The 21,256-nt window shown below is 37.1% G+C and overlaps 1 protein-coding gene across 1 annotated transcript in view; it reads right to left on the bottom strand.

Moving 5' to 3' along the window:
- The window catches only part of LOC127803785 (cyclin-dependent kinase C-1), a 32,480-nt gene extending 13,938 nt beyond the window's left edge, over positions 1–18,542 (bottom strand). Inside the window, exons 1-8 of the mRNA XM_052340266.1 lie at positions 18,180–18,542; positions 3,906–3,987; positions 3,666–3,756; positions 3,534–3,563; positions 3,245–3,354; positions 2,317–2,389; positions 2,105–2,225; positions 1,857–1,974 (exon numbers count right to left, since the gene is read on the bottom strand). Of these exons, the coding sequence (XP_052196226.1) occupies positions 1,857–1,974; positions 2,105–2,225; positions 2,317–2,389; positions 3,245–3,354; positions 3,534–3,563; positions 3,666–3,756; positions 3,906–3,987; positions 18,180–18,289 (735 nt within the window). The 5' untranslated portion in view covers positions 18,290–18,542. The remainder of the gene's footprint in view (positions 1–1,856; positions 1,975–2,104; positions 2,226–2,316; positions 2,390–3,244; positions 3,355–3,533; positions 3,564–3,665; positions 3,757–3,905; positions 3,988–18,179) is intronic.
- Positions 18,543–21,256: the final 2,714 nt, after the last annotated feature.

Here is a 21,256-nt window from a genome sequence, read left to right as displayed (position 1 = left end):
ACCCATAAAACAAATATATAGTCTTATAGCTATCCAATAAAACTTCCTTTTTCAGATTTAAATAGATTTTACAATTGCATAAAATGTTGGATGCACCTTAACCATCTTGTCTTGATTCTATGAGAAACATCCTTAATAATCTCCCCTTCCTATTGAACAATTAATTTAATCCCAGATATATAAACTCTTTTCTGGGAATAAGTTGATCTACAAGCTCATAATGACATCATCAACACTTCTATTTTTACTACTTGCAATCCATATATTCAGTTTTCGACCTAATCAACTCAAAATCTTTATATTCTAGGTGTCCTTCCATTATTCAAGTTTAACATTCACGGCAAATTTGGCCTCCTCCACCAAGACAATATTGTCTACGAATAACAATATACCAAGGCACTTCTTCTTCGATGTGCTTTGTGAGTTCATCTATCACAAAGGTCTACCAGCCATAAACATGCATACAATATTTCTCTTAAATAAGACGCTAAAATGCCTAAATTAGCCTAACCCTTCTGATGTTGAAGCACCTTTTCTTTCTCCTCCTATCCTAGAAATCAAAAATATTGCTGCAGGATTACAATTCACGGCCCCTCAAAGTTCATTTTTCAGACCAAATTTCTCCTACACTCTATCCCACCTATTAAGCTCTAGTTTAACCATTACATCCCAATTACTCAAGGCCTAGATGCTTAAACAGACTCAATTCTGAAATTAAGTGAGCTGGAATTTTCTGGGCCAAACAAATTGAAACCCTTCCCCCACAAACCCCAAGTGTTTTCTATGTTTTAAAACCATAACCCTGCAATCTGTTCTACCCTTGATTCAGCACAACCCAGTTGTAGGATAACACTGGTTTCCTAGATCTTCTCTTCCATCATATTGGGTGATGGTATGTAAAGCAACATATTACAGCAGTTTTTTTTCCTGTCAATAGGTATATGGTGTGATTATTGTGCATTATATAAATTGATGGGTACTGCATTCTGATTGTCCCTGTTTCTAAATTCATGTACTTTGTTATCCTCAGTAAAATAGGTATGGGCCCTTTATAGCCTCTGGCTACTGATTATTCTTCTTTGATAAAATTACTTTATTGAGCAAAAGCAAAGAAATAGAGATATGAAGTTCTTCAAGAAATTCATCAACCTGACAAATATATTTTTGAGTAATTCTTCTATTCCAATAAATGTATATGAACTAAAAGCTCACAATTTATGTTATTAACTAAATTAGAAGAATTAGTATCATCTCTAAAAACATTGGGCAGCCTCATGAATAACTTTCAATTATTTATCAAAAATTAACTTCATTACTTCAGTATTTTATCTGGATGTTGTTATCTCATTTAAATTTTCAAGGCTATACAACCACAATAATATTCTGCTTACATTTTTTAGCGCTTTAGAAACTAAAAAGGGTACATCATCACTAACAATTTGCAACAGTAACAAGGCACTGAATGCAGACCTCTTATTAGAGAGAGAGAGAGAGAGGCTAGTGAACACTGATTTTCTGGAGGGAATTGAGTAGAAAGGATACTTCATGTACAACACAAGCATATGCTACATGGAAACCATATCTAATTCATATGGACAACCAATATGTGTAATTAAAAAACAGACAAACAAACACAGAGGCCAAACTTAAGACATCGTTTCAGTACTTGCAACCTCCTGTCTATCAAACATGAAACATAAACATCTAAAAATAAAGAACCATTCACCAAATAAACCATGAAAAGACAGTTACAGTAGCCCTGAAATTGATTCTGTGTCCATTTAGACCACCAGTGACACTTTGTCCGATATATGGAAAGAAATCTAATGATGCTCAAGATTCCCAAGACCTCTAACCTCATTTTTCCCAGGCAAGATAGGCTTTCCATTTAAAAGTTCAGCAAAGATACAGCCAACCGACCACATGTCTACAGCTGGGCCATACTTTGTGGCTCCAAGAAGCAACTCTGGAGGTCTGCTCAAATCATATTAGCATGAATCAACTGAATGAAACAAAGCCACATCCTAAAGGTCCAGATAATTAAAAGGAAAAGCCCAAGTACAGCTTCCACCTAATCAATCAGTCCATACAGATTAATAATTACCTGTACCACAAAGTAATAACACGATTTGTAAGATTTGCATTGTGATCATTAGAAAATGACCGTGCCAACCCAAAATCAGCAAGCTTGAGATTTCCCTCATTATCTATCAGAAGATTAGAACCTGCAAGAGCATGTGCCATTCACGTACAGCCCCAATTGCAAAGGAAAAATACCAAATTCATTGGGAGTACAATTTGATTATCAGCAGTAACCTTTTATGTCCCGGTGGAGTACTTGATTGACGTGACAGTAATGAAGTCCAGTCAGTAGTTGCCTCATATAACACTGCAGAGAAATTTTATAGAAAACTATCAAGTCTGATCTATTGCTATAAAAATAAAATAATGCAGATATACATAATGGAAATATGTATATATAACAAAAACCAGTGTTACTAAAGACGCATCTAGGCGAAAGGCGCACCTTGGGCGCCTGGAATGCTTCCAGGCGGGCACAGACCACCAAGGCAGGCCCAAGGCGCCTTGGGCTTAAACGTGCCTGGGCTTTTTTAACTGTTTTCTAGGTTTTTATTTTATTGTTTATTTCTTTATTTAATTTTTTACTGTTTAGGGTTCAAATTTATTGCTTCAACTACAAATTTGACAATGAGTAAAAGGGCTACTACTTCAAATGCTCCAATTGAATTTGAATTAGATGAAGATGATGTGGAAGAAGATATTAGAGATGATACTTCTAATGATAAAAATATGGAAATGTTTGATCTTGATGATGAGGATGATTTTTAGATTATTTTAAATGCATAATTAGTTAATTTTTTTATTAAGATTTAAGACCTATAAATTGTTTTAAAATTTAATTTAAGTTGACTTAAGACTTTAGATTGCATCTATTGGCATTTTTTATTGCTCTTTTCATTAGTATATGTTGACTTTTTTAATTTCCTTGATAGCATGCTTGTGAATATATTATTAGAAGTTAAGACCTATTTTATACCTTATTCTTCAACTAGGATATATATATATATATATATTTTTTAGTTAGCACGCGCCTAGTTCCACCAGGCGTGCGTCTTGCCTTGCGCCTTGTGCCTTAGGCTCTAATACCCTTTTGTGCCTTAGTGCGCCTTGGGCCTTTAATAACACTAGCAAAAACTTTCCTAACTAAATGCATATCTAATACCTTAATCTGAGGAATTGTGAATCTCAGTCCAGGACGATCAGCAAGACCAGTCAAGTCATGGTCCATGTACTCAAAAACCATATATATGTTGCCATTATACTTGTTTCCATCTGTATTCTCCAATAAATGACAACTCACATTAGAAAATATTATGCAGCAAGGGAGAAGGAATCATAAGCAAGACACTAAGAGATTGGGAACAACCATATCATATCATATAAACTAGAAGAATCAGCCTATGCCTAATACACTGGATAAGATCAAATTGTGTGCAGAAAGTCAAACTAACCTGGTTTCCCTTGCTCATCCACCTCAGAACCTTAAAATAAATCCAAAATACTTTAAATGTAATGATGAAATGAAGCAATGCTTCAATTTAACAGGATATGGAAACTTCGAGAATCAGGAAAAAACAAATTACCTTGAGAGGTCACAATCTCTTTTAGCTTTATAATATTTTCATGATGCAGCTTTTTCAGGATTTTAATTTCCCGGATGGCAGTTATAGGAAACTGCAAAAACAAGGTGAGATTGCAAAACAAGTTACCACAAAACACATATATCTGTTCCTTGTACAACAGCTGAAGTTGTACAGATGAAATAATGCCTTAAAAGCCAATTGAAGATGAAACTGAATCACTACTAAAGCAATGAGGAATACCCCTTCTTTTTCATTGTCCATGCGTATCTTCTTTAAAGCAACAATTTCCCCTGTTTTAATTTCTCTGGCCATGTATACTTGACTGGGTAGAAGTAAAATAACAGAAAGCACACGATGAGAAAAGTAAGTAACCAGTGATGGAACTAGCATTATTTCACCAATCTTACCACCAATAATATTCAAGAAACTACACAATATACTGGTTGGAGATTGTTCAATAGCCCATCAGGGAAAGAAAATAAAAGCAGAAAAAGGAACAATGGTATAAACACAGGGCAGTTTAGACTTCACAAATTTCCAGTACTACAATAAAGGGAGGCAAATTGGAGACTGCACAATGCTAGACAAATTAAATAACAACTCTGTTAAAGGTTTGCCTCGAGTAGAGTCTAGGATTCAGGTGGAAGAAGCAAATGTCAAGTATCTTCATTAGATAGGCGGTTTTATTCAACTGTAATTTTGTTATTAGTTGAGGGGTAAACCAGTAATGTCAATCCCAGTCGTTTATATTGAGATGTCCACCCACTTATTCTATAAATAAGGGGCAAGGGGGTAGGCGCTTGATACAATTCAAAATTACTGTGAGTGCATTATGTGCGAATAGAGAGAAAATGCTAGAGATAGTGATAGTCCTTTGTAATCTCGTGTGTAAGGCAAGATTGTACTCGGGTAAGGCCGTGTATGTACTAATCATTCTAAATAAAGAAGACTGCTCTCGGTGGGAGGTTTAAAGGCTGGACGTAGGGTCGTTCCAAGGAAGATCTAAACCAGGATAAATACTGGTGTTATTGTGTGGTTTGCCTTTCTGATCTTATCTCTTTTCAATTCTGATATTGTTGTCTAATTCTGTTCTGATATCTCATTCGTGAGTGGGTGCGGGTGCCACTGTAAGAGGTATTAAATCTGTCTAAAGAATCAATTTCCAATGATCGCTAGTTAACAACTTGGTATCAGAGCCTGGTTATTAGGACCAAGAAAAGCCAAGAACTCATTAAAGACATATCCCAGTCACTAGAATATCTTCTAATATGTCAGCCGCTAGGTATGATATAGAAAAATTTAATGGACAGAATGACTTTGGGTTATGGAAAATGAAAATGAGGGCTTTGTTAGGGAATTTAGGACTAGAAGATGCATTAGATGGAGAATCAAAGATGCCTAAAACCTATTCGAAAGAACAGAAGAAAGAAATTATCAAGAAAGCCTATAATACACTGATCTTGAGTTTAGGGGATAAAGTGCTGCAAGAGGTGTCTAAAATGACAACAGCGGCAGAACTTTGGCTTAGATTAGAAAGCCTTTACATGACCAAACTCTATCTAGTAGATTGTATTTAAAGGCTAAGTTCTTTACCTTTAAATGAATGAAGATCAAAGGTTACAAGAACATATAGATGATTTCAATAAACTTTGTTTAGATCTAGAAAATATTGATATAAAAAATATGATGATGAGGATAAAACTTTAGTCTTGTTACATTCTCTACCGAAATCATATGAAACATTTGTATATATCCTAAAACATGGAAGGGATACCCTAACCCTAGATGATGTAGTAGGAGCCTTGAATTCAAAAGAATTGCAGCATAGGGTAGAGGGGAAGAACTCGGCTGGGGATGTACTTTTTGTTAGGTCTAGACCCGATAAAAGAGACCCTAGGCAAAGGGGGAGATCTAGGTCTGAATCTAAGAATGGCAGGAAAGTTATAAAGTGTTATAACTGCCATGAAGAAGGGCATATTAAAAGGAATTGCCCTATGAGAAAGAAAGATTTCCTAGATAGACCTAATTCTGAAATTTCCTCATCTATTTGTGAGTATGATTATGATAGTGCCGATGCCTTAGTAATGTCCGAAAATGCTGATAAAGAGGTATGGATACTAGATTCAGGATGTTCTTTCCACATGTCAACTTATAGGCAATGGTTCTTGAATTTCGAAGAAATAGCAGGGGTAAGGTGTTGTTAGGAAACAACCACGAATGTAGAATTAAAGGTATAGGAGATATAAAGATCAAATTGCATGATGGGACCATTAAAACATTAAATTCTGTAAGATATGTTCCAGAATTAAAAAGAAATATAATTTCCCTTGGAGAGTTAGATAGAAATGGCTACTCCTATAGAGGAGATGGTGGAGTCCTAAGAGTGTCTAGAGGTTCTCTAATAAGCATGAAAGCAACCCTAAATAATGGAATTTATGTGTTGCAAGCCTCCACAGTGTGTGAAGAAGCTGCAGTCACTGAGGGGAAAGCCTGTGATAAGACAAAGCTTTGGCATTTTAGGATAGCTCATATTAGTGAGCAAGGTTTTAGGAATTATCTAAGCAAGGGATATTAGGAAAAAGAAAACTTACAGATTTAGATAAATGTGAGTAATGTATATTTGGGAAATCTACTAAAGTAAAATTCTCCAAAAATGCCATTCATTCGTCTAAAGCCCCTTTAGATTACATACACTCTGATTTGTGGGGTCCTATCCAAACTTTAACTCATGGTGGAGCTAGATATTTCTTGTCTATAATAGATGATTTTTCTATGATGGTTTGGGTCTATGTCCTAAAATCAAAAGACCATACATTTGAAGCCTTTAAAAGCTGGAAAACCATGATAGAAAACCAAAAAGGTAGCAAAATTAAAATCATTAGAACAGATAATGGTTTAGAATTTTGTAACAAAGAATTCTCTCAATTATGTAAAGAAAATGGGATCCTAAGACACTTAACAGCCCCAAGAAATCCGAAGCGAAATGGGCTTACTGAAAGGATGAATAGAACCTTACTAGAAAGGGTCAGATGCATGATTTTTCATGCCAAGTTACCAAAATCATTTTGGGGAGAAGCTGTAAATACAGCAGCCTATGTTATAAACCTACCTCCTTCGGCTGCTATAGGTTTTAAGACCCCCTATGAGATGTGGACAGGTCATAAGCCTAGCTTGGATCACTTAAGAGTGTTTGGGTGCTTAGCTTATGCCCATGTCAAGCAAGGAAAGCTAGAACCGAGGGCAAAGAGGTGTTTGTTTATAGGGTATCCTTCTGGAGTGAGAGTATAAGCTATGGAGTTTAGAATCGGGTATGCCTAGGACCATAATATCTAGGGATGTGACCTTTGATGAAAATTCCACTATAAAAGACATTAAATTAGATGATTCTAAGGATAATAAAGGGACTCTAAAAGCTGTGGAAGTTGAACAGCATCAAAAACCCTCAGAAAATGTCTTAAAACAGCCCTATAAATCAAAATCCAGAAGAACCTTCAGGAAATGATTTAGACAGCCCTATGGATCAGGATCCAGATTATCAAGAGAGAGTGAAGGGTCATCTAGTATAGAGTGTGAGCAAGACCATGAAAGATACAATGTTGCTAAGGATAGACAAAGAAGAAACGTCAGACCACCAGTAAGGTATGGGTATTCAGATTTGGTTTCCTATGCACTGCACTAGCAAGTGCAATAGAAGAAGCTGGTGAAGATCCTCTTACTTTTGAAGAAGCAATGCACTCAAAAGACTCCAAGAAATGGCAAGCAGCCATGCAATCCGAAATGGAGTCACTTAGGAAAAATAAAACTTGGACTTTGGTAGATAGACCCTTAGGGAAAAGGGTTGTAGGCTGCAAGTGGTTATTCAAAATCAAGGAGGGTGCTGGAAATGATAGTAAACCTAGGTATAAAGCTAGGTTAGTGGCTAGGGGCTTCACTCAAGTGTCCGGGATAGATTTTAATGAAATATTCTCACATGTGGTGAGGCATACTTCAATTAGAATCTTACTAGCCATAGCAGCACATTTGAATCTAATCCTAGATCAAATGGATGTTACCACAACCTTTCTACATGGAGAATTAAAGGAAAACATTCTAATGGAATAGCCAAAGGGATTCGAAGTTAGAGGAAAAAGAGAGCAAGTATGTTTGCTAAGGAAATCTCTCTATGGACTGAAGCAAACCCCTAGGCAGTGGTTTAGGAAATTTGATTCCTTTATGATAGTCCAAGGGTTTAAGAGGAGTGCATTTGATAGCTGTGTGTATTTCAAGCATATGCCTAATAAAATATCTATATATCTTCTCCTCTATGTGGATGATATGCTGATTGCTAGCCAATCAGATATAGAAATTCAAAACTTAAATCTGAGATTAAGATCAGTGTTTGAAATGAAGGAATTAGGAGAAGATATTAGGCATAGAAATTAGAAGAAATAAGCAGCAAAGACAGCTTATATTATCTCAAAGGTCTTACCTAGATAAGATAGTTAAAAGGTTTAATATGCTTGATGCAAAGGAGGTTTCAGTTCCCTGTGCTCAGCATTTCAAACTATCCCATGAGCAGTCCCCAAATGATGAATTAAGCATAAGAGAAATGAGTAAGATTCCTTACTCAAATGCAGTTGGAAGCCTTATGTACAGCATGGTCTGTACAAGGCCAGATTTGGCCCATGCTATGAGTGTGTCTAGCAGGTTTATGGCCAATCCGGGTAAGGCACACTGGAATGTTGTAAAATGGATATTTAGATATGTTAAAGGAACTTTAGATATGTCTTTGGTTTATGGTGGAGCAAAGTTAGAAGAAGAGCCTTGCATTTTAGGGTTCACAGATGCTGATTATGCAGCAGACTTGGAGTTGGATAGGAGAAGATCCTCAGCAGGTTATGTGTTTCAGCTATGGAATTCAACCATAAGCTGGAAAACATACATGCAGCCTGTCATGGCTCTTTCCACCACTGAGACTGAGTATATAGCTGTCACCGAAGCTATCAAGGAAGCTCTTTGGTTGAAATGAATTGTTAGTGAACTCCTAGGAAGAGATGTTAAGGTTAAGTTGATGTGTGACACCTAAAGTGCTATCCACTTGGCTAAGAATCAAGCCCATCATGAAAGAACCAAACATATTAATGTTAGGTATAATTTCATTAGGGAGATCCTTGAGAAGGAGGAAGTAAGCCTAATAAAAGTTGCAGGAGAAAATAATGCAGCTATTATTTTTACCAAAGTTGTTCCTATATCTAAATTACAGCATTGTTTAAGTCTATTAAATGTTTATTGTGTGAATGATCAGGTATAGCATGCAGTCCCAGAGGAGAGCATGATTTGTTTCTGAAGATTGGATTGTACTCTAGGCAAATGATGGAGATTCATTAAAGGTTTGCCTCGAGTAGAGTCTAGGATTCAAGTGGAAGCAATAAGTGTCAAGTATCTTCATTAGATAGGCAGTTTTATTCAACTGTAATTTTGTTATTAGTTGAGGGGTAAACTGGTAATGTCAATCCTAGTCGCTTATATTGAGATGTCTGCCCACTTATTCTATAAATAAGGGGAAGGGGGTAGATGCTTGACACAATTCAAAATTACTGTGAGTGCATTCTGTGCGAAAAGAGAGAAAAGGCTAGAGATTGTGATAGTCCTTTGTAATCTCGGGTGTAAGGCAAGATTGTACTCGGGTAAGGCTGCGTATGTATTGACCATTCTAAATAAAGAAGACTGCTCTTGGTGGGAGGTTTAAAGGATAGACATAGGGTCGTTCCAAGAACGATTTGAACCAAGATAAAATACTAGTGTTTATTGTGTGGTTTGCCTTTCTGATATCTCTTTTCAATTCTGATATTGTTGTCTAATTCTGTTCTGATATTTCGTTTGTGAGTGGGTGCGACTGTAAGAGGTATTAAATCTGTCTAAAGAATCAATTTCCAGAGATCCCTAGTTAACAAACTCCAGAAAATAATTATTATTTTCAAAAAGTAGTAGTCAAGAAAAGCCTATCTTTCCCATAAATGAGAGTTCAGGGAAAAAACCATGTTCTCATGCTAAATATTTTTCCCAAAAAAGTTCCTACAAATTTAAGTCAATTTTCAACATTTTAGTCAAACCTGCAGCAGTTTATTATCCCTTCCAAGATTTCCACTGCTATCCTTAAAATAAATCTGAACCATTCCAATTCTTGTTTTATCATAAAGCTACTTGTATAGTGTAATCTCTGTCTTACAATGTTAACATGAACTCATCTAGATTTCTGAGATACCCAATTTAGACACTTGACTTTGGGAATAGGATTGGATAGGTGCCAAACATAGCAAAGTTGATATCTCCTCAATAAATTTGGTGAAGTAAAATGGCTCCATATAATCACAGCATGCCAATGCAATGGCTGTAGAGCAGCACAGTGAGGCCACAGGCACTCTAGGGAAACAGCAGGAAGCATGCAGTGCAGGCATGGAAGGGTGCAGGACCACACAGGTAGGCTCAGCTGGGGTGCAGGAGCACACAGGTAGGCTCAGCTGGGGTGCAGGAGCACACAGGTAGGCTCAGCTATCACAGGCATCATCAGGCATGCAGAGTTGCATGCCAAGAGGCAGGCCAGGCACACTGCACCGGTTGTGGTAGGAAGCTGTACTGTACATTCCACTTGTCCCAAATTAACAGTCTAGCAGCATTATAAGAGGCTGGTGTCTACAAATAAGCAAGCCCCCGCCCTCTTATAACCAAAACACATAAGAGAGTTAACTCCTTGCATACTTTCCAATCTGTTATGCTTTCTTTTGAGTTGCTTTTTTAGGTTCCCTTCCCATAAAAAAGGTTAACTCTTGTCTAGCTGAGCTGACTTGGGCTTTCCCTGAGTAACTCAGATAACCAAAGCCATATATTTTGGAATTTAAGTTCTCCGCCCATGACAATATGAAATTATTTATAGAACTCTCTTTCTATACATGAAAGGTTAATATGCTAGTCTATAAGTATAGTTTTACAACAAATACATACACAAGAGTATTTAAACATATGAACTTTAGTTGAAACATCATGACACATGCAAAGCTGTGTCATGGGACCAAGGCCAAATTTTGCTGCGGATTTATTTTCCTGCTATGTTCCTTTATTATTTCATAGTAATTTCCTTTTGTTCCAGCTGTTAGTTAGTTAGAGGGAATGTCCAACTGTAAAGGTGTTTAGTATAAGACAAAATAGTTGGTTATGAGGGCTGCAATCTGCTGTGGCAGCCCCCTAGGACAGCTCTATAAGCCCAAACGGCTCCTGTAAGTTGGTATCGAGAATCAATCAACCAATTCCAGATTTCTACCCTCTGCATTCTCTCTACCTCCCAACTATTCCTTCTCTCTTTCTTCTTCTTCTTCTCTAAACCTTCTCTTCTCCTACAATTTTCTAGCCGATTCTAATTACCCGGAACGGAAGTTGACAGCGGTCACAGCGCAACTGTGACAAGCTGTACCAGGGTCCATGTGATGAAGATGTCTTTTAGTCTTAATGTAAGTTGGATGGTCATTATGTTCGTTGGTTTGGGATGCAGTTTATTTCTACCTCTTTCTTTGAGAATCAACTTTGTCTTTTTCTTTTAGATGCATAAATGGCATCTTTTGTAAAGACTAAAGAAGCTTATTTTATTGGTTTAGAGGCAATAGGATGTAACGGGAAGTTCATCCTCACTTCTGACTTAAATGCTGATGCAGGTATGCAGAGAAGCCTTCTCCAAGCATTTCATTCAGAAAAAATTAAGGTCAAGACAACACACTTTTGGGGGCCATTCTTCCAGCATTTAAATACCAGAAGAAATCAAGATCAAAAAAGTCAAATTTGTAGGACCCATCCAAGAATGATGCTTATTGCGCCAACTTTTCCCTTCTACTGTTCTGGGTAGAGTGACATTTTCAATAAACAACTGAAATGATATCAATTTAGGATATTCACAGCATGTAACAAAAGCAGTTCTTCTGTGCTTCCAACTTTCAAAGAGCAGTCTGTGGAGAACTGACAAGATGTCAAGACCTGAATCAACAAGTTTCTTCTGTTTCTTAGGATTTTGAGATGTGGCAAACTAGACTTTTCAGATTCTCACTTCACAATTTACTTTCTTACTAGACTTACACCACTTTAGTGGGTGGTTTTACTGAATGATGCCTTATCATACAAGGATACCAAAGAACCAAGACAACAAAGGATGTAATTATCTTTTTCTTACTATGTTTACACCTTTCCACAAATTACATTTCCAGATATAACCAGGGCATCATAGTTCACTTAGAGAGTTTTGGGACAACTGTAGAACAATTCACCTAGGCCGCCACATTCTGCTATTCATTTCTTAATTACCCCTGATCTGGTGAAATCACAAGCTTTCCTTTCATTGTATACCTGGACTCTATGGTCCAAGCAGCTGGAAGTTTGCATACTGTCCTAACAACAATAACTCCCCCCATATGGTAAATAATGTCAATTCAATAAATATAGATCATTTTGATGCATGCAATGGAAGAAGAAATGCAACAACATTGTTCACTAGGCACTCTAGACATGGCATTCTTGGTGTAAAATTGCTTCAAAATAAAATTAGGTACATCCAAATCTGAGAATGATTTTTGCTTGCAAGGGAAGAATATTAAGCCATAATGTGAATAGAAAAATGTCAGGACCTAAGGGTTTTACTAGGGCTAAAACAGTAATTAGCCTATTTTACATTTTACTTGTACTTTCCTCTAGTTGTATTTTTCTGTTTCTTATTTTCTGTAGTGTAGCTATATAAAGCTACTAAAGACTGTTTGTAGGATATGTTTTGAATGATAATTGAACTCAGTCATTTCCCTCTCATCAATTCTCTCTCAATTTTCCTCTAATCTCTCTCTGATGTCACATTCCTAAGGGCAGAATAGTAATTATAGATACAGTATATACGCTGATTGTACCTAGTTTGGTTAGAGCCCTACTGTACCAGGTCAAGGTGTACATTCCCAGTTAGTTATGTCAGCTGGTAGCTATATATGTGGCCACAGCTGGGAATGATGACTCATGATTGAATATACAAAATCAGATTTTTCTCTCTTTTCTGTTACTCTCTCTCTCTCTCTCTCCCCTTCTTTTCTCTCTGTTGTCAGTGCCGGAGGCACTGACAAGGCTATTTGGCATAATTCCAGGAGGAATTCTGGGGTTATTGGAGAAAGAAGAGAAAGAGAGAGAGAGAATAACAGAAAAGAGAGAAAAATTTAGAATATTCTCATTGCATGCCTGCTGTGGGCGTGGCCCTTACATATATATAAGCAGTTGAGGTCCTTCAAGAAGGTGGCCCCACCATAGTACAGCCTTCTAACGGCTGCTAACACCTAATTGCATGCAAAAAATACATAAATGAAATATAGAATTTTAAAGGCCTTGACCAGACATTTCTTGTCCACAAGAAATTTACAGTAGCCTAGTTACTTGGGGAAATTGAGTGAGCAGCTCCGGAAGGTATCCCCATGAAGTGTTGTCCGGGTGGGGTCCTACTAACCGTTTCAGTAGCAACACATGGAAGACAGAGTGGATTCCCACCCCTTCTAGGAGTTGCAATCTGTAAGCAACCCTCCCTATCTTGGCCAGCACTTTAAATGGCCCAAAATACTTTGGGCCTGGTATGGATGGGGTCTGTCCAGTGAATAGTTGCTATTGGAATCTTCTCACCTTCAGATACACCATATCCCCTTCCTCAAAACTCCTCTCGCTTCTTTTCCGATCTGCCATTTGTTTCATTCTATTTTGTGCGATTGTCAACTCCTTCCTTATGATCTGCAAGGCTTCCGGTCTTAGCCTTAGGTACTGGTCTACTGATAACTCCACATGTGAGTAGCACATCACCGCTGGGATCAGTGGGGATTTGTAACCAAATAGCGCCTCAAAAGTCCCTTTTGAGGGAGCTATGGTAATTAGAATTGTAGCCATTGGTTCAAGCTCTTGGGTTTGGAGAAAAATACACACTTTAGGTAGGTCTCAAGACATTGGTTAACACGTTCAGTTTGCCCATCCGTCTCAGGGTGGTATGCTAAAGACATATGCAACCCGACCCCCAATTGTCTGAACAATTCCCTCTAGAAGTTGATAGTGAACACCTTATCTCTATTCGAGGTGATGAACATTGGTAGACCATGCACCCTAATCACAGAATTCAACAATAGTCAAGCCACCTCCTGGGTTGTAAAGGGGTGGCCTAAGCTTAAGAAGTAGCTGAATTTAGTTAGCCTGTCCATCACCACTAGGATAGTGTTCTTCCCTTCAGACCTTGGAAGCCCCTTCACAAAGTCCATTGAGATTTGTTGCCAGGCTTGCTCCGGAATTTCCACGAGTTGAAGCAAGCCAGGGTATGAAACCTGTTCATGCTTGCATTTCTAGCAAATAGTACATCCCAGCACAAAAGAAGTAACATCCTTTTTCATTCATGGCCAATAAAATAGTTATCTTACCTTGTTGTAGGTAACGTTCAAACCAGAGTGTCCTCCAATGGGTGATTAGTGTAGAGCTTGTAGGATCCTTGTTTTGAGCTGATTATCCTCCCCAATTACCAATCTCCCCTTGTACCTTAACAGCCCTGCCTTCAATTGTATAATCCTTGTGTTTCGATGGTCCAACTACCAATTGAGTCATCAAGTCCCTAGCCCATGGTGTCAGTTCATAACTACCAGACACCTCATTGACCCAATCTGGAACTATTGTTGTTATTTAGTTTTGCTTTGAGTGGCTAGAAGATTAGAGGGACTCACACATGTCTATTTTAGGTATTTGTGTGCAACAGTGGCAATTAGGTATATAAGCTAACTGTGTGGTTCTATTATGTGAGGGGTAGATAGGGAAAATTGTCCCAATTATTTCTCATATTGTAATTCATGCCCTTTAGTCTATAAATAAAGGGGGTGAGGGTAGACTGTTGATACCTTGTGTTGTGATCATTCTCATTGATAGTAGACGAGAGTTGTATTGTGAGAGAAAGCCTAGAAAGATAGTCTTGTAATCTTGCTGTGAGAGTTCTTGTGTACCAATGAGCGAGAAGGGATTGTGAGAGTGTGATTCTTATACTATTTTTTCATCAAGTTCTAGTGGATTGCTCTCTTAGAAAGTGGCTAGATGTAGGACCGATTTTAATCGGTCTGAACCAAGATAAATCGCCAGTGTTATTCTTGTGGTTTTATCGTTCTTTCTTTATTCCTTCAATTATGTTATTTCTTTATTTCTTTTGTATGTTATGCCAGTGTTTGTGAGAGTGTAAAGAGTGCAATTTAATCTTGTCTAAGAGGACTATCAGTGCTCCCAATTATAACAATCAATGATATTGTTTGGCACTCCCCTTTCTCCTCCCTTCTTGACAGTGCATTAACCACGATATTCTCCTTCCCTTTCCTATATTGGATTGTATAATTCAATCCCAACAACTTTGTCACTCCTTTCCTCTATAGCTGAGTGTGCAGCCTCTACTCTCCTAGGAACTTAAGGCTCTCATGATCAGTTCTGATAATAAATGGACTTCCCTCCAAATAATATTGCCATTTCTCTACGACCATGAGGACTGCTATCAACTCCTTGTCATAAATGCTTAGTCCCAAGTGTTTGGGAGCTAAGGCTTAGCTGAGGAAAGCAATTTGGTCTCCCCTCCTGGACTAGGACTACCCCTACTCCAGTGTCACATGCGTTCGTTTCCAAGATGAAAGGCTTGGTGAAATCCGGTAAGGCTAATATGGGTGCTTGGGTTATTGCCTCCTTAAGAGCATTGAAGGCTATCTCATCCCTGTCACTCCATTCAAATATGTTCTTCTTAAGCAGCTCTGTCAAAGGTTTGCTAATCACCCCATATCCTTTAACAAATTTCCTATAGTACCCTACCAAACCAAGAAATCCCCTGAGCTCCTTGATGGTTTTGGGTGTTGGCCACTCCACCATTGCCATGATCTTCTTGGGGTCTATAGTGACTCCTCCTCCTGTTATTATGTGCCCTAAGTACTCCAACCTTCTTTCAGCAAAGGTACACTTAGATTTCTTTACAAACAACTTGTTAGACCTGAGGACTTGAAAGGTGGTTTGGAGATGGGTTGGGTGTTGTTCCATGGTAGGACTATATACCAAGAGGTCATCGAAAAAGACTAAAATGAATTTTCTAAGGTAGGGACTGAAAACATGGTTCATTAGTGCCTGAAAGGTCACAGGAGCATTAGTTAGGCTGAAGGGCATAACCAAGAATTCGTATAGCCCTTAATGGGTGCAGAATGCAGTTTTAGGTATATCTGGGCAGCCCATCCAGATTTGATGGTATCCGGATCTGAAGTCCAACTTTGAAAATATACTTGCACTAGTTAATTCATCTAACAAATCATAGGAAATTTGTTTTTAATGGTGTGGAAACCAAGTTGTCTATAGTCTATACAAAATCCCCAGCTCCCATCCTTCTTCTTAACGAGAAGAACAAGGGATGCAAAAGGGCTTTGACTTGGTTGGATGATGTTTTTGGAAAGCATGTCCTTAACTAAACGTTCAATCTCTGCCTTTTGGAAAGGAGAGTATCTGTAAGAACAAACATTCACAGTCTCTATATTAGGTTTAAGGTGGATAGTGTGCTCTAGGGGACGGTTAGGGGGCAGAGATGAAGGTTCAATGAACAAGTCCTCAAATTCAACCAAGAGAGTTTGTAAGGAATCATTAAGAGTTACCTCGCTTGAAGAATAGACGAAGGCTTCTATCTAGAACCACTAGTGATCCTCTCCCCTGAATGTGTCTCGCTTCTTGCACCCCTCCACCTCCACCGCATACATTGAATGCAACTAAGCTATGGCTTCCTCTTCTTGTTCGAATAGTTTCTGCAGGTGACCCCCTGAAATGGCCCTACACTCCCCTCCTTTCATGCAATTGGCCAACGTTAACCTCCTTCCTCCTTTTTCAAAAGTCACCTTTAAAGTATTGAAATCAAATATCAAAGGACTCACAATCCTCATCCAGTCAACACCCATCACTATATGACACCCCCCAAGCTATAGAATCCTTAGGTCTGCAAAAAACTCATACCCCTACATTCTCCAAGTGAATCCTTGGCATCTATACCTGCTGATCATTCTATGGCCGTTGGCAACAGTCACTGATAGGGGTATAGTGGGTTTAGTGGGGTTGCAGCACGCATTCAAGTTCCTTGGGTTGTGTTTTCATCCAAGAAACTATGTCTACTCCCACTATTGATGAGCACAACCAGCCTCTTCCTTCCCACAATTCCTTTAATCTTGATCACCTTCTCTGAGGGTTGCCCTTCCAAAGCATGGAGGGAAATTTGTCCCCCTTTCCTTCATTGGCCTCACCCTCTACATCATTCTCCTTTAAGTCCTCTTCTGCTTCGTCCTTTTCCTCATCCTCTTCCCCTTCCATTTGCATCAGGTGTTTCTGGTATTGGTGTCCTGAGGTGTACCTCTCACCACACCTGAAGCAAAGTCCCATTTACCTTTTTAGGTCTAGGGTGAAGGACCTTGCTATGGTGGCCTGGATTGGAGCTCTTGGTGCGTAACCTTATCTATTCACTTGCAGGTTGTTTCCTCATTACCCTCCTCCTGTAGAGCTATACCAGCCCCCTCCCGATCCCTTTTGAGAGATCTTGTGTTTCTTCACAAAGGCCTCCAAAGACAATTCATGTAGCCAAGCCTTCTCTGCTACTAGCCTCACCATAGCTGGCTGCAGCATCTTCACTATTGGCCTAAGCTCGTCATTCAATTCGCTGAGGAAGCTCAATACAAAGTATTACTCATCTAAGGTTGGATGAGTATGGCTAAGTGTCAACTTGAGCTCCTCAAAGCGGGTCTGGTATTCTTCCACCGTTTCTTCTTGCTTGAGCTTATTTTTCCACCGTTTTTTCTTATTGTGGGCCTACGAATCACGGTCGACCAACTCCGAACGGCAATACTTTTCATACCCCTCAATCACACCCACCCCACACCCCCACAAAAACTGCATTGATTCTTCCATTCTCTGGACCGCCCACATAGGGGATAATATCACACTTAGCAAAATTAATTTGTAAACTTGAGAGAAATCTCAAAATTCTTAATTCTTTCTCCATAGCGCACAAATATAAAGTAACTCTGCAAACAGCACGTGTGACACTGATATGTCCATCCCCCTAACCCACCCTGGTTTCTCACACTTTTCGGGGATATGATAAAAAAAAAAGCCTCCGTAACAACTAACAAGTACAAACAAAGACAAGAAAGGTTGCCCATTGTCAAAGCAGGATATGGTGAATCTAATGATTCTAACAGCCACGCAAAATTTGAATCTTCCGAGCTCATTACAGTGAACGAAATACGAATGGAACTCTAGAGCAGCAATCAATGACAATGAGACCTTCAATAAAGATAAACTATACTGTCCGCAAAGCACAAGATTATCGCATCAGACTACTTATCGCGTATAATAAACTGAACACAGAGAGAAGGGAAGCAAGTAACAAAGCATCCCCTAACGGCAGAGGGAGAAAGGGGAAATTAGTCGACGGAGAAAAATTGAACTCACCCGTAGGTTCCTTCACCGATTTGTTCCAATTTCTCGAAGCAGTCCACGCTCCGAGACCCCCACGACGGTAAATCCTCCACGTTCAACTGGCCATAAGCCGCCACCGCCATCTCTCTGCCTCTATCTCTTTCTCCCTCTAGAAATCCGATATATAGATGGAGACTAGAGAGCGTCCCTTGAGACCGAACGAGTAGACCTGCAGAGAACGGAATTGCATTCAAAATCGCCGTACTGCGACGGGAAGCGGCGGAGATTCTCTCTTCATCTTTCTCTGACTACTGCTTTGAAGTTGAGACGAAGAAGGGGAGACAAGGATGCAGATATGGAGATCTTTTTCAGTTTTCGAGTAAGGTAAAGAAATTTACAAAGACAATCAGCATCCTTCGAGGGTTTATTATTAAAATATATTATTTTAAACAATATTATAGAATAAGTATTAGGTTAAATTATTTATAAAAATAGTTGCCAGACTGGTACCTAGTATATCACACGAGTAATGCCGTCTACGTGATAAGGGTGATAGAAAAACGTTTATCATAAGATTGTTTATTAATTAGGCATTTTAAGTTGCATTTGTATTTTTTCTCCTTTTTTTTTTTTTTTTTAAGAGATGGGTGTTATTTTGTTAGTCTATAATAAAATGACTTAAGATGTTATTTAATTTAAAAATACCTAAACAAGAAGTATTTCTTTCTTACATCCGAGATCTTTTTAAATTTTTCTGTCAACGAACGACAATTGGATAATAACCTAATCCTAGCTCATTATCTCATCTTTCAAACTCAACCATTTTAATGCCTTAATTCCATTTGATTTCTTCCTCTAAGCGACCAACATTTCTGCAATCTAATTTGACACTCTCTTACCATCAAGATCGAGATATATCTCTGATGAAAAATTACGTTGCTAGCTTATTTTACATGTTGATATGTATATATTGCAATGTTGCTAATTTTTGCACACATATATTTACATCCCCAATGTTCATCCTTTATATATATTTTTATGTATATATATGTATAACCATTTATATAAACTATAACATATATATACTAACGTGTACTCGTGCCTAAAGGCAAGACGATGTAAATAATATTAAAATTAAAATGTAATTATAATTTATATGTATTATATTAAAATTTATGAATAACTTGTAACAATTTTGTTTGTATTAAATGCTCTACAAAACTCAAATAAAAAACAAACATATAAGATTTATAATGTTCACTAATATTTCAAATCAAAATATAAGAGCAAGTAAACAAAAATTGTAAATACTGAACAAAAAAACATAAATTAAAATGAGTGTATACTTGTTAACGTTTTATAAAAAAAAAGAAAAAATTATTAAATCTATATAATAAAACACATTAGTAAGTACTCTAGCAACTTGTATTCTACATTCTAACTTGTATTCTACAATTTCAGCATGTATTCTATAATTAAATACCAGCATGTATTCTACAATTCCAAGCATATCAAATATAAAAATAAATAAATATCAAATAATGCACAACAGTTAGTACTCTGTAATCTAAAAGAAATTAAAATTAAAATGCACATCAGTTAATGCTACTGATATCAAATTATAACTACATAAGAAAAACAAACATTATATTGTCATACACCAAAAAAATAGGTTAAAACTTTACAAAATATGTATGCTTTACAAAAGATGTGCCAATAACATGTTTTCAAACATGTGTTTGTCCAAACTTTCTCCTCATTACTTTCTAAAAAGTCTTTGTATCAACTTGTCTATATCCCTAATAAGGAATCGTGCACAACAATCTAATAATTTACGAAAACAAAATAAATATAGATTAGTACATTTGTTGGAAATATACGTATCAAAATACTTTGAGATTAAAATTACCTTATTACATCCCATCGAAGCAAGTTAGTCGTATTTCTCCCTTTAAGCTCCATAGATTTTTCGATCCAATCCTATAAAAAGTTCATATTTCAAATTATTATTAAATTAAAATTTTACAAAAAGTTATATAATTAATAGACATAAATCCACATGGTTACCTTATGATAAAAGTTAATAGTATTAAATTATCATTAAAAGCTAATAATTGATAAAAATATTATTAAGAGTTAAATGAGATTTGTAGCTATAAATGAGATATTCTCAATGTGTACTAATTTTTTGTATTATTGTTATACATTATTTATATTATAAAAATTAATTAATTAAAGTAATAAGGAAATCAATTATCTTTCAACCAATTTCAAACTGAAATTGAAGAGACAAATGAAATGGGCAATTGTAGGGGTAATAATTGTACAAAAGTTCTACGCCCATGTTGTTGCCGATACATATATAATATACATATTATACTTATAATATATATATAATATTTTTATTATTATGATTATAATTAAGAAAAAGGCAGCAATGTTGACGTGAGAGGGCCTTCTTCCTGTCTTCTTCTTATTCTCTGTTCGTCCAATTGATCCACCACATATATATGCATATGATATATATATTCTCTTGCTATATTACATTTGTTGGAGTCAGCCTTAGGGCATTGCTAAAGTCAAGCTTAGGGAGTGATGTGAGATTTGATGGCTTCTATAAGGGAGCAGAGGCGCATAATTGCACCTGGAGAAATTAAATGGGGCAGAGCTTGGGATTGTTGGGTGAGCAAATTGAAGAAGGATTGTTGGGCGGAAAGAGCAATTAATCTCAACCATTAATATATTCATCCATCCATCTCAGCTATACAAATTAAATGTATCTCTGATACATTTTACACATTTTCAAAAATTATTCTCCCTTATTATATAGATATATGCATATTTGGGTGACAATATATATGATTGCATGCATATACATATACATATGTATGTTCATTTATATATATACATATTTGGATTAACATATATAAATGCATATTCAAATGATGAACATATATATGATCACATATGTGTGTGTTTATTTATACATATACATATATACATGTGTGTGTGTGCACCAGGAATTATGTACCATGTATTTTTAGTGATTGTGTAAAATGGATTCCAACACAATAAGAGTTTAGTGTTATTAGAATGAATATTGGGAGCAT

Source organism: Diospyros lotus, chromosome 6, assembly GCF_014633365.1.
Source record: "Diospyros lotus cultivar Yz01 chromosome 6, ASM1463336v1, whole genome shotgun sequence".
NCBI classification, from domain to species: Eukaryota; Viridiplantae; Streptophyta; class Magnoliopsida; order Ericales; family Ebenaceae; genus Diospyros; species Diospyros lotus.
Note: the sequence above shows the minus strand (reverse complement) of the source record. Positions and strands in the feature narration are given on the sequence as shown.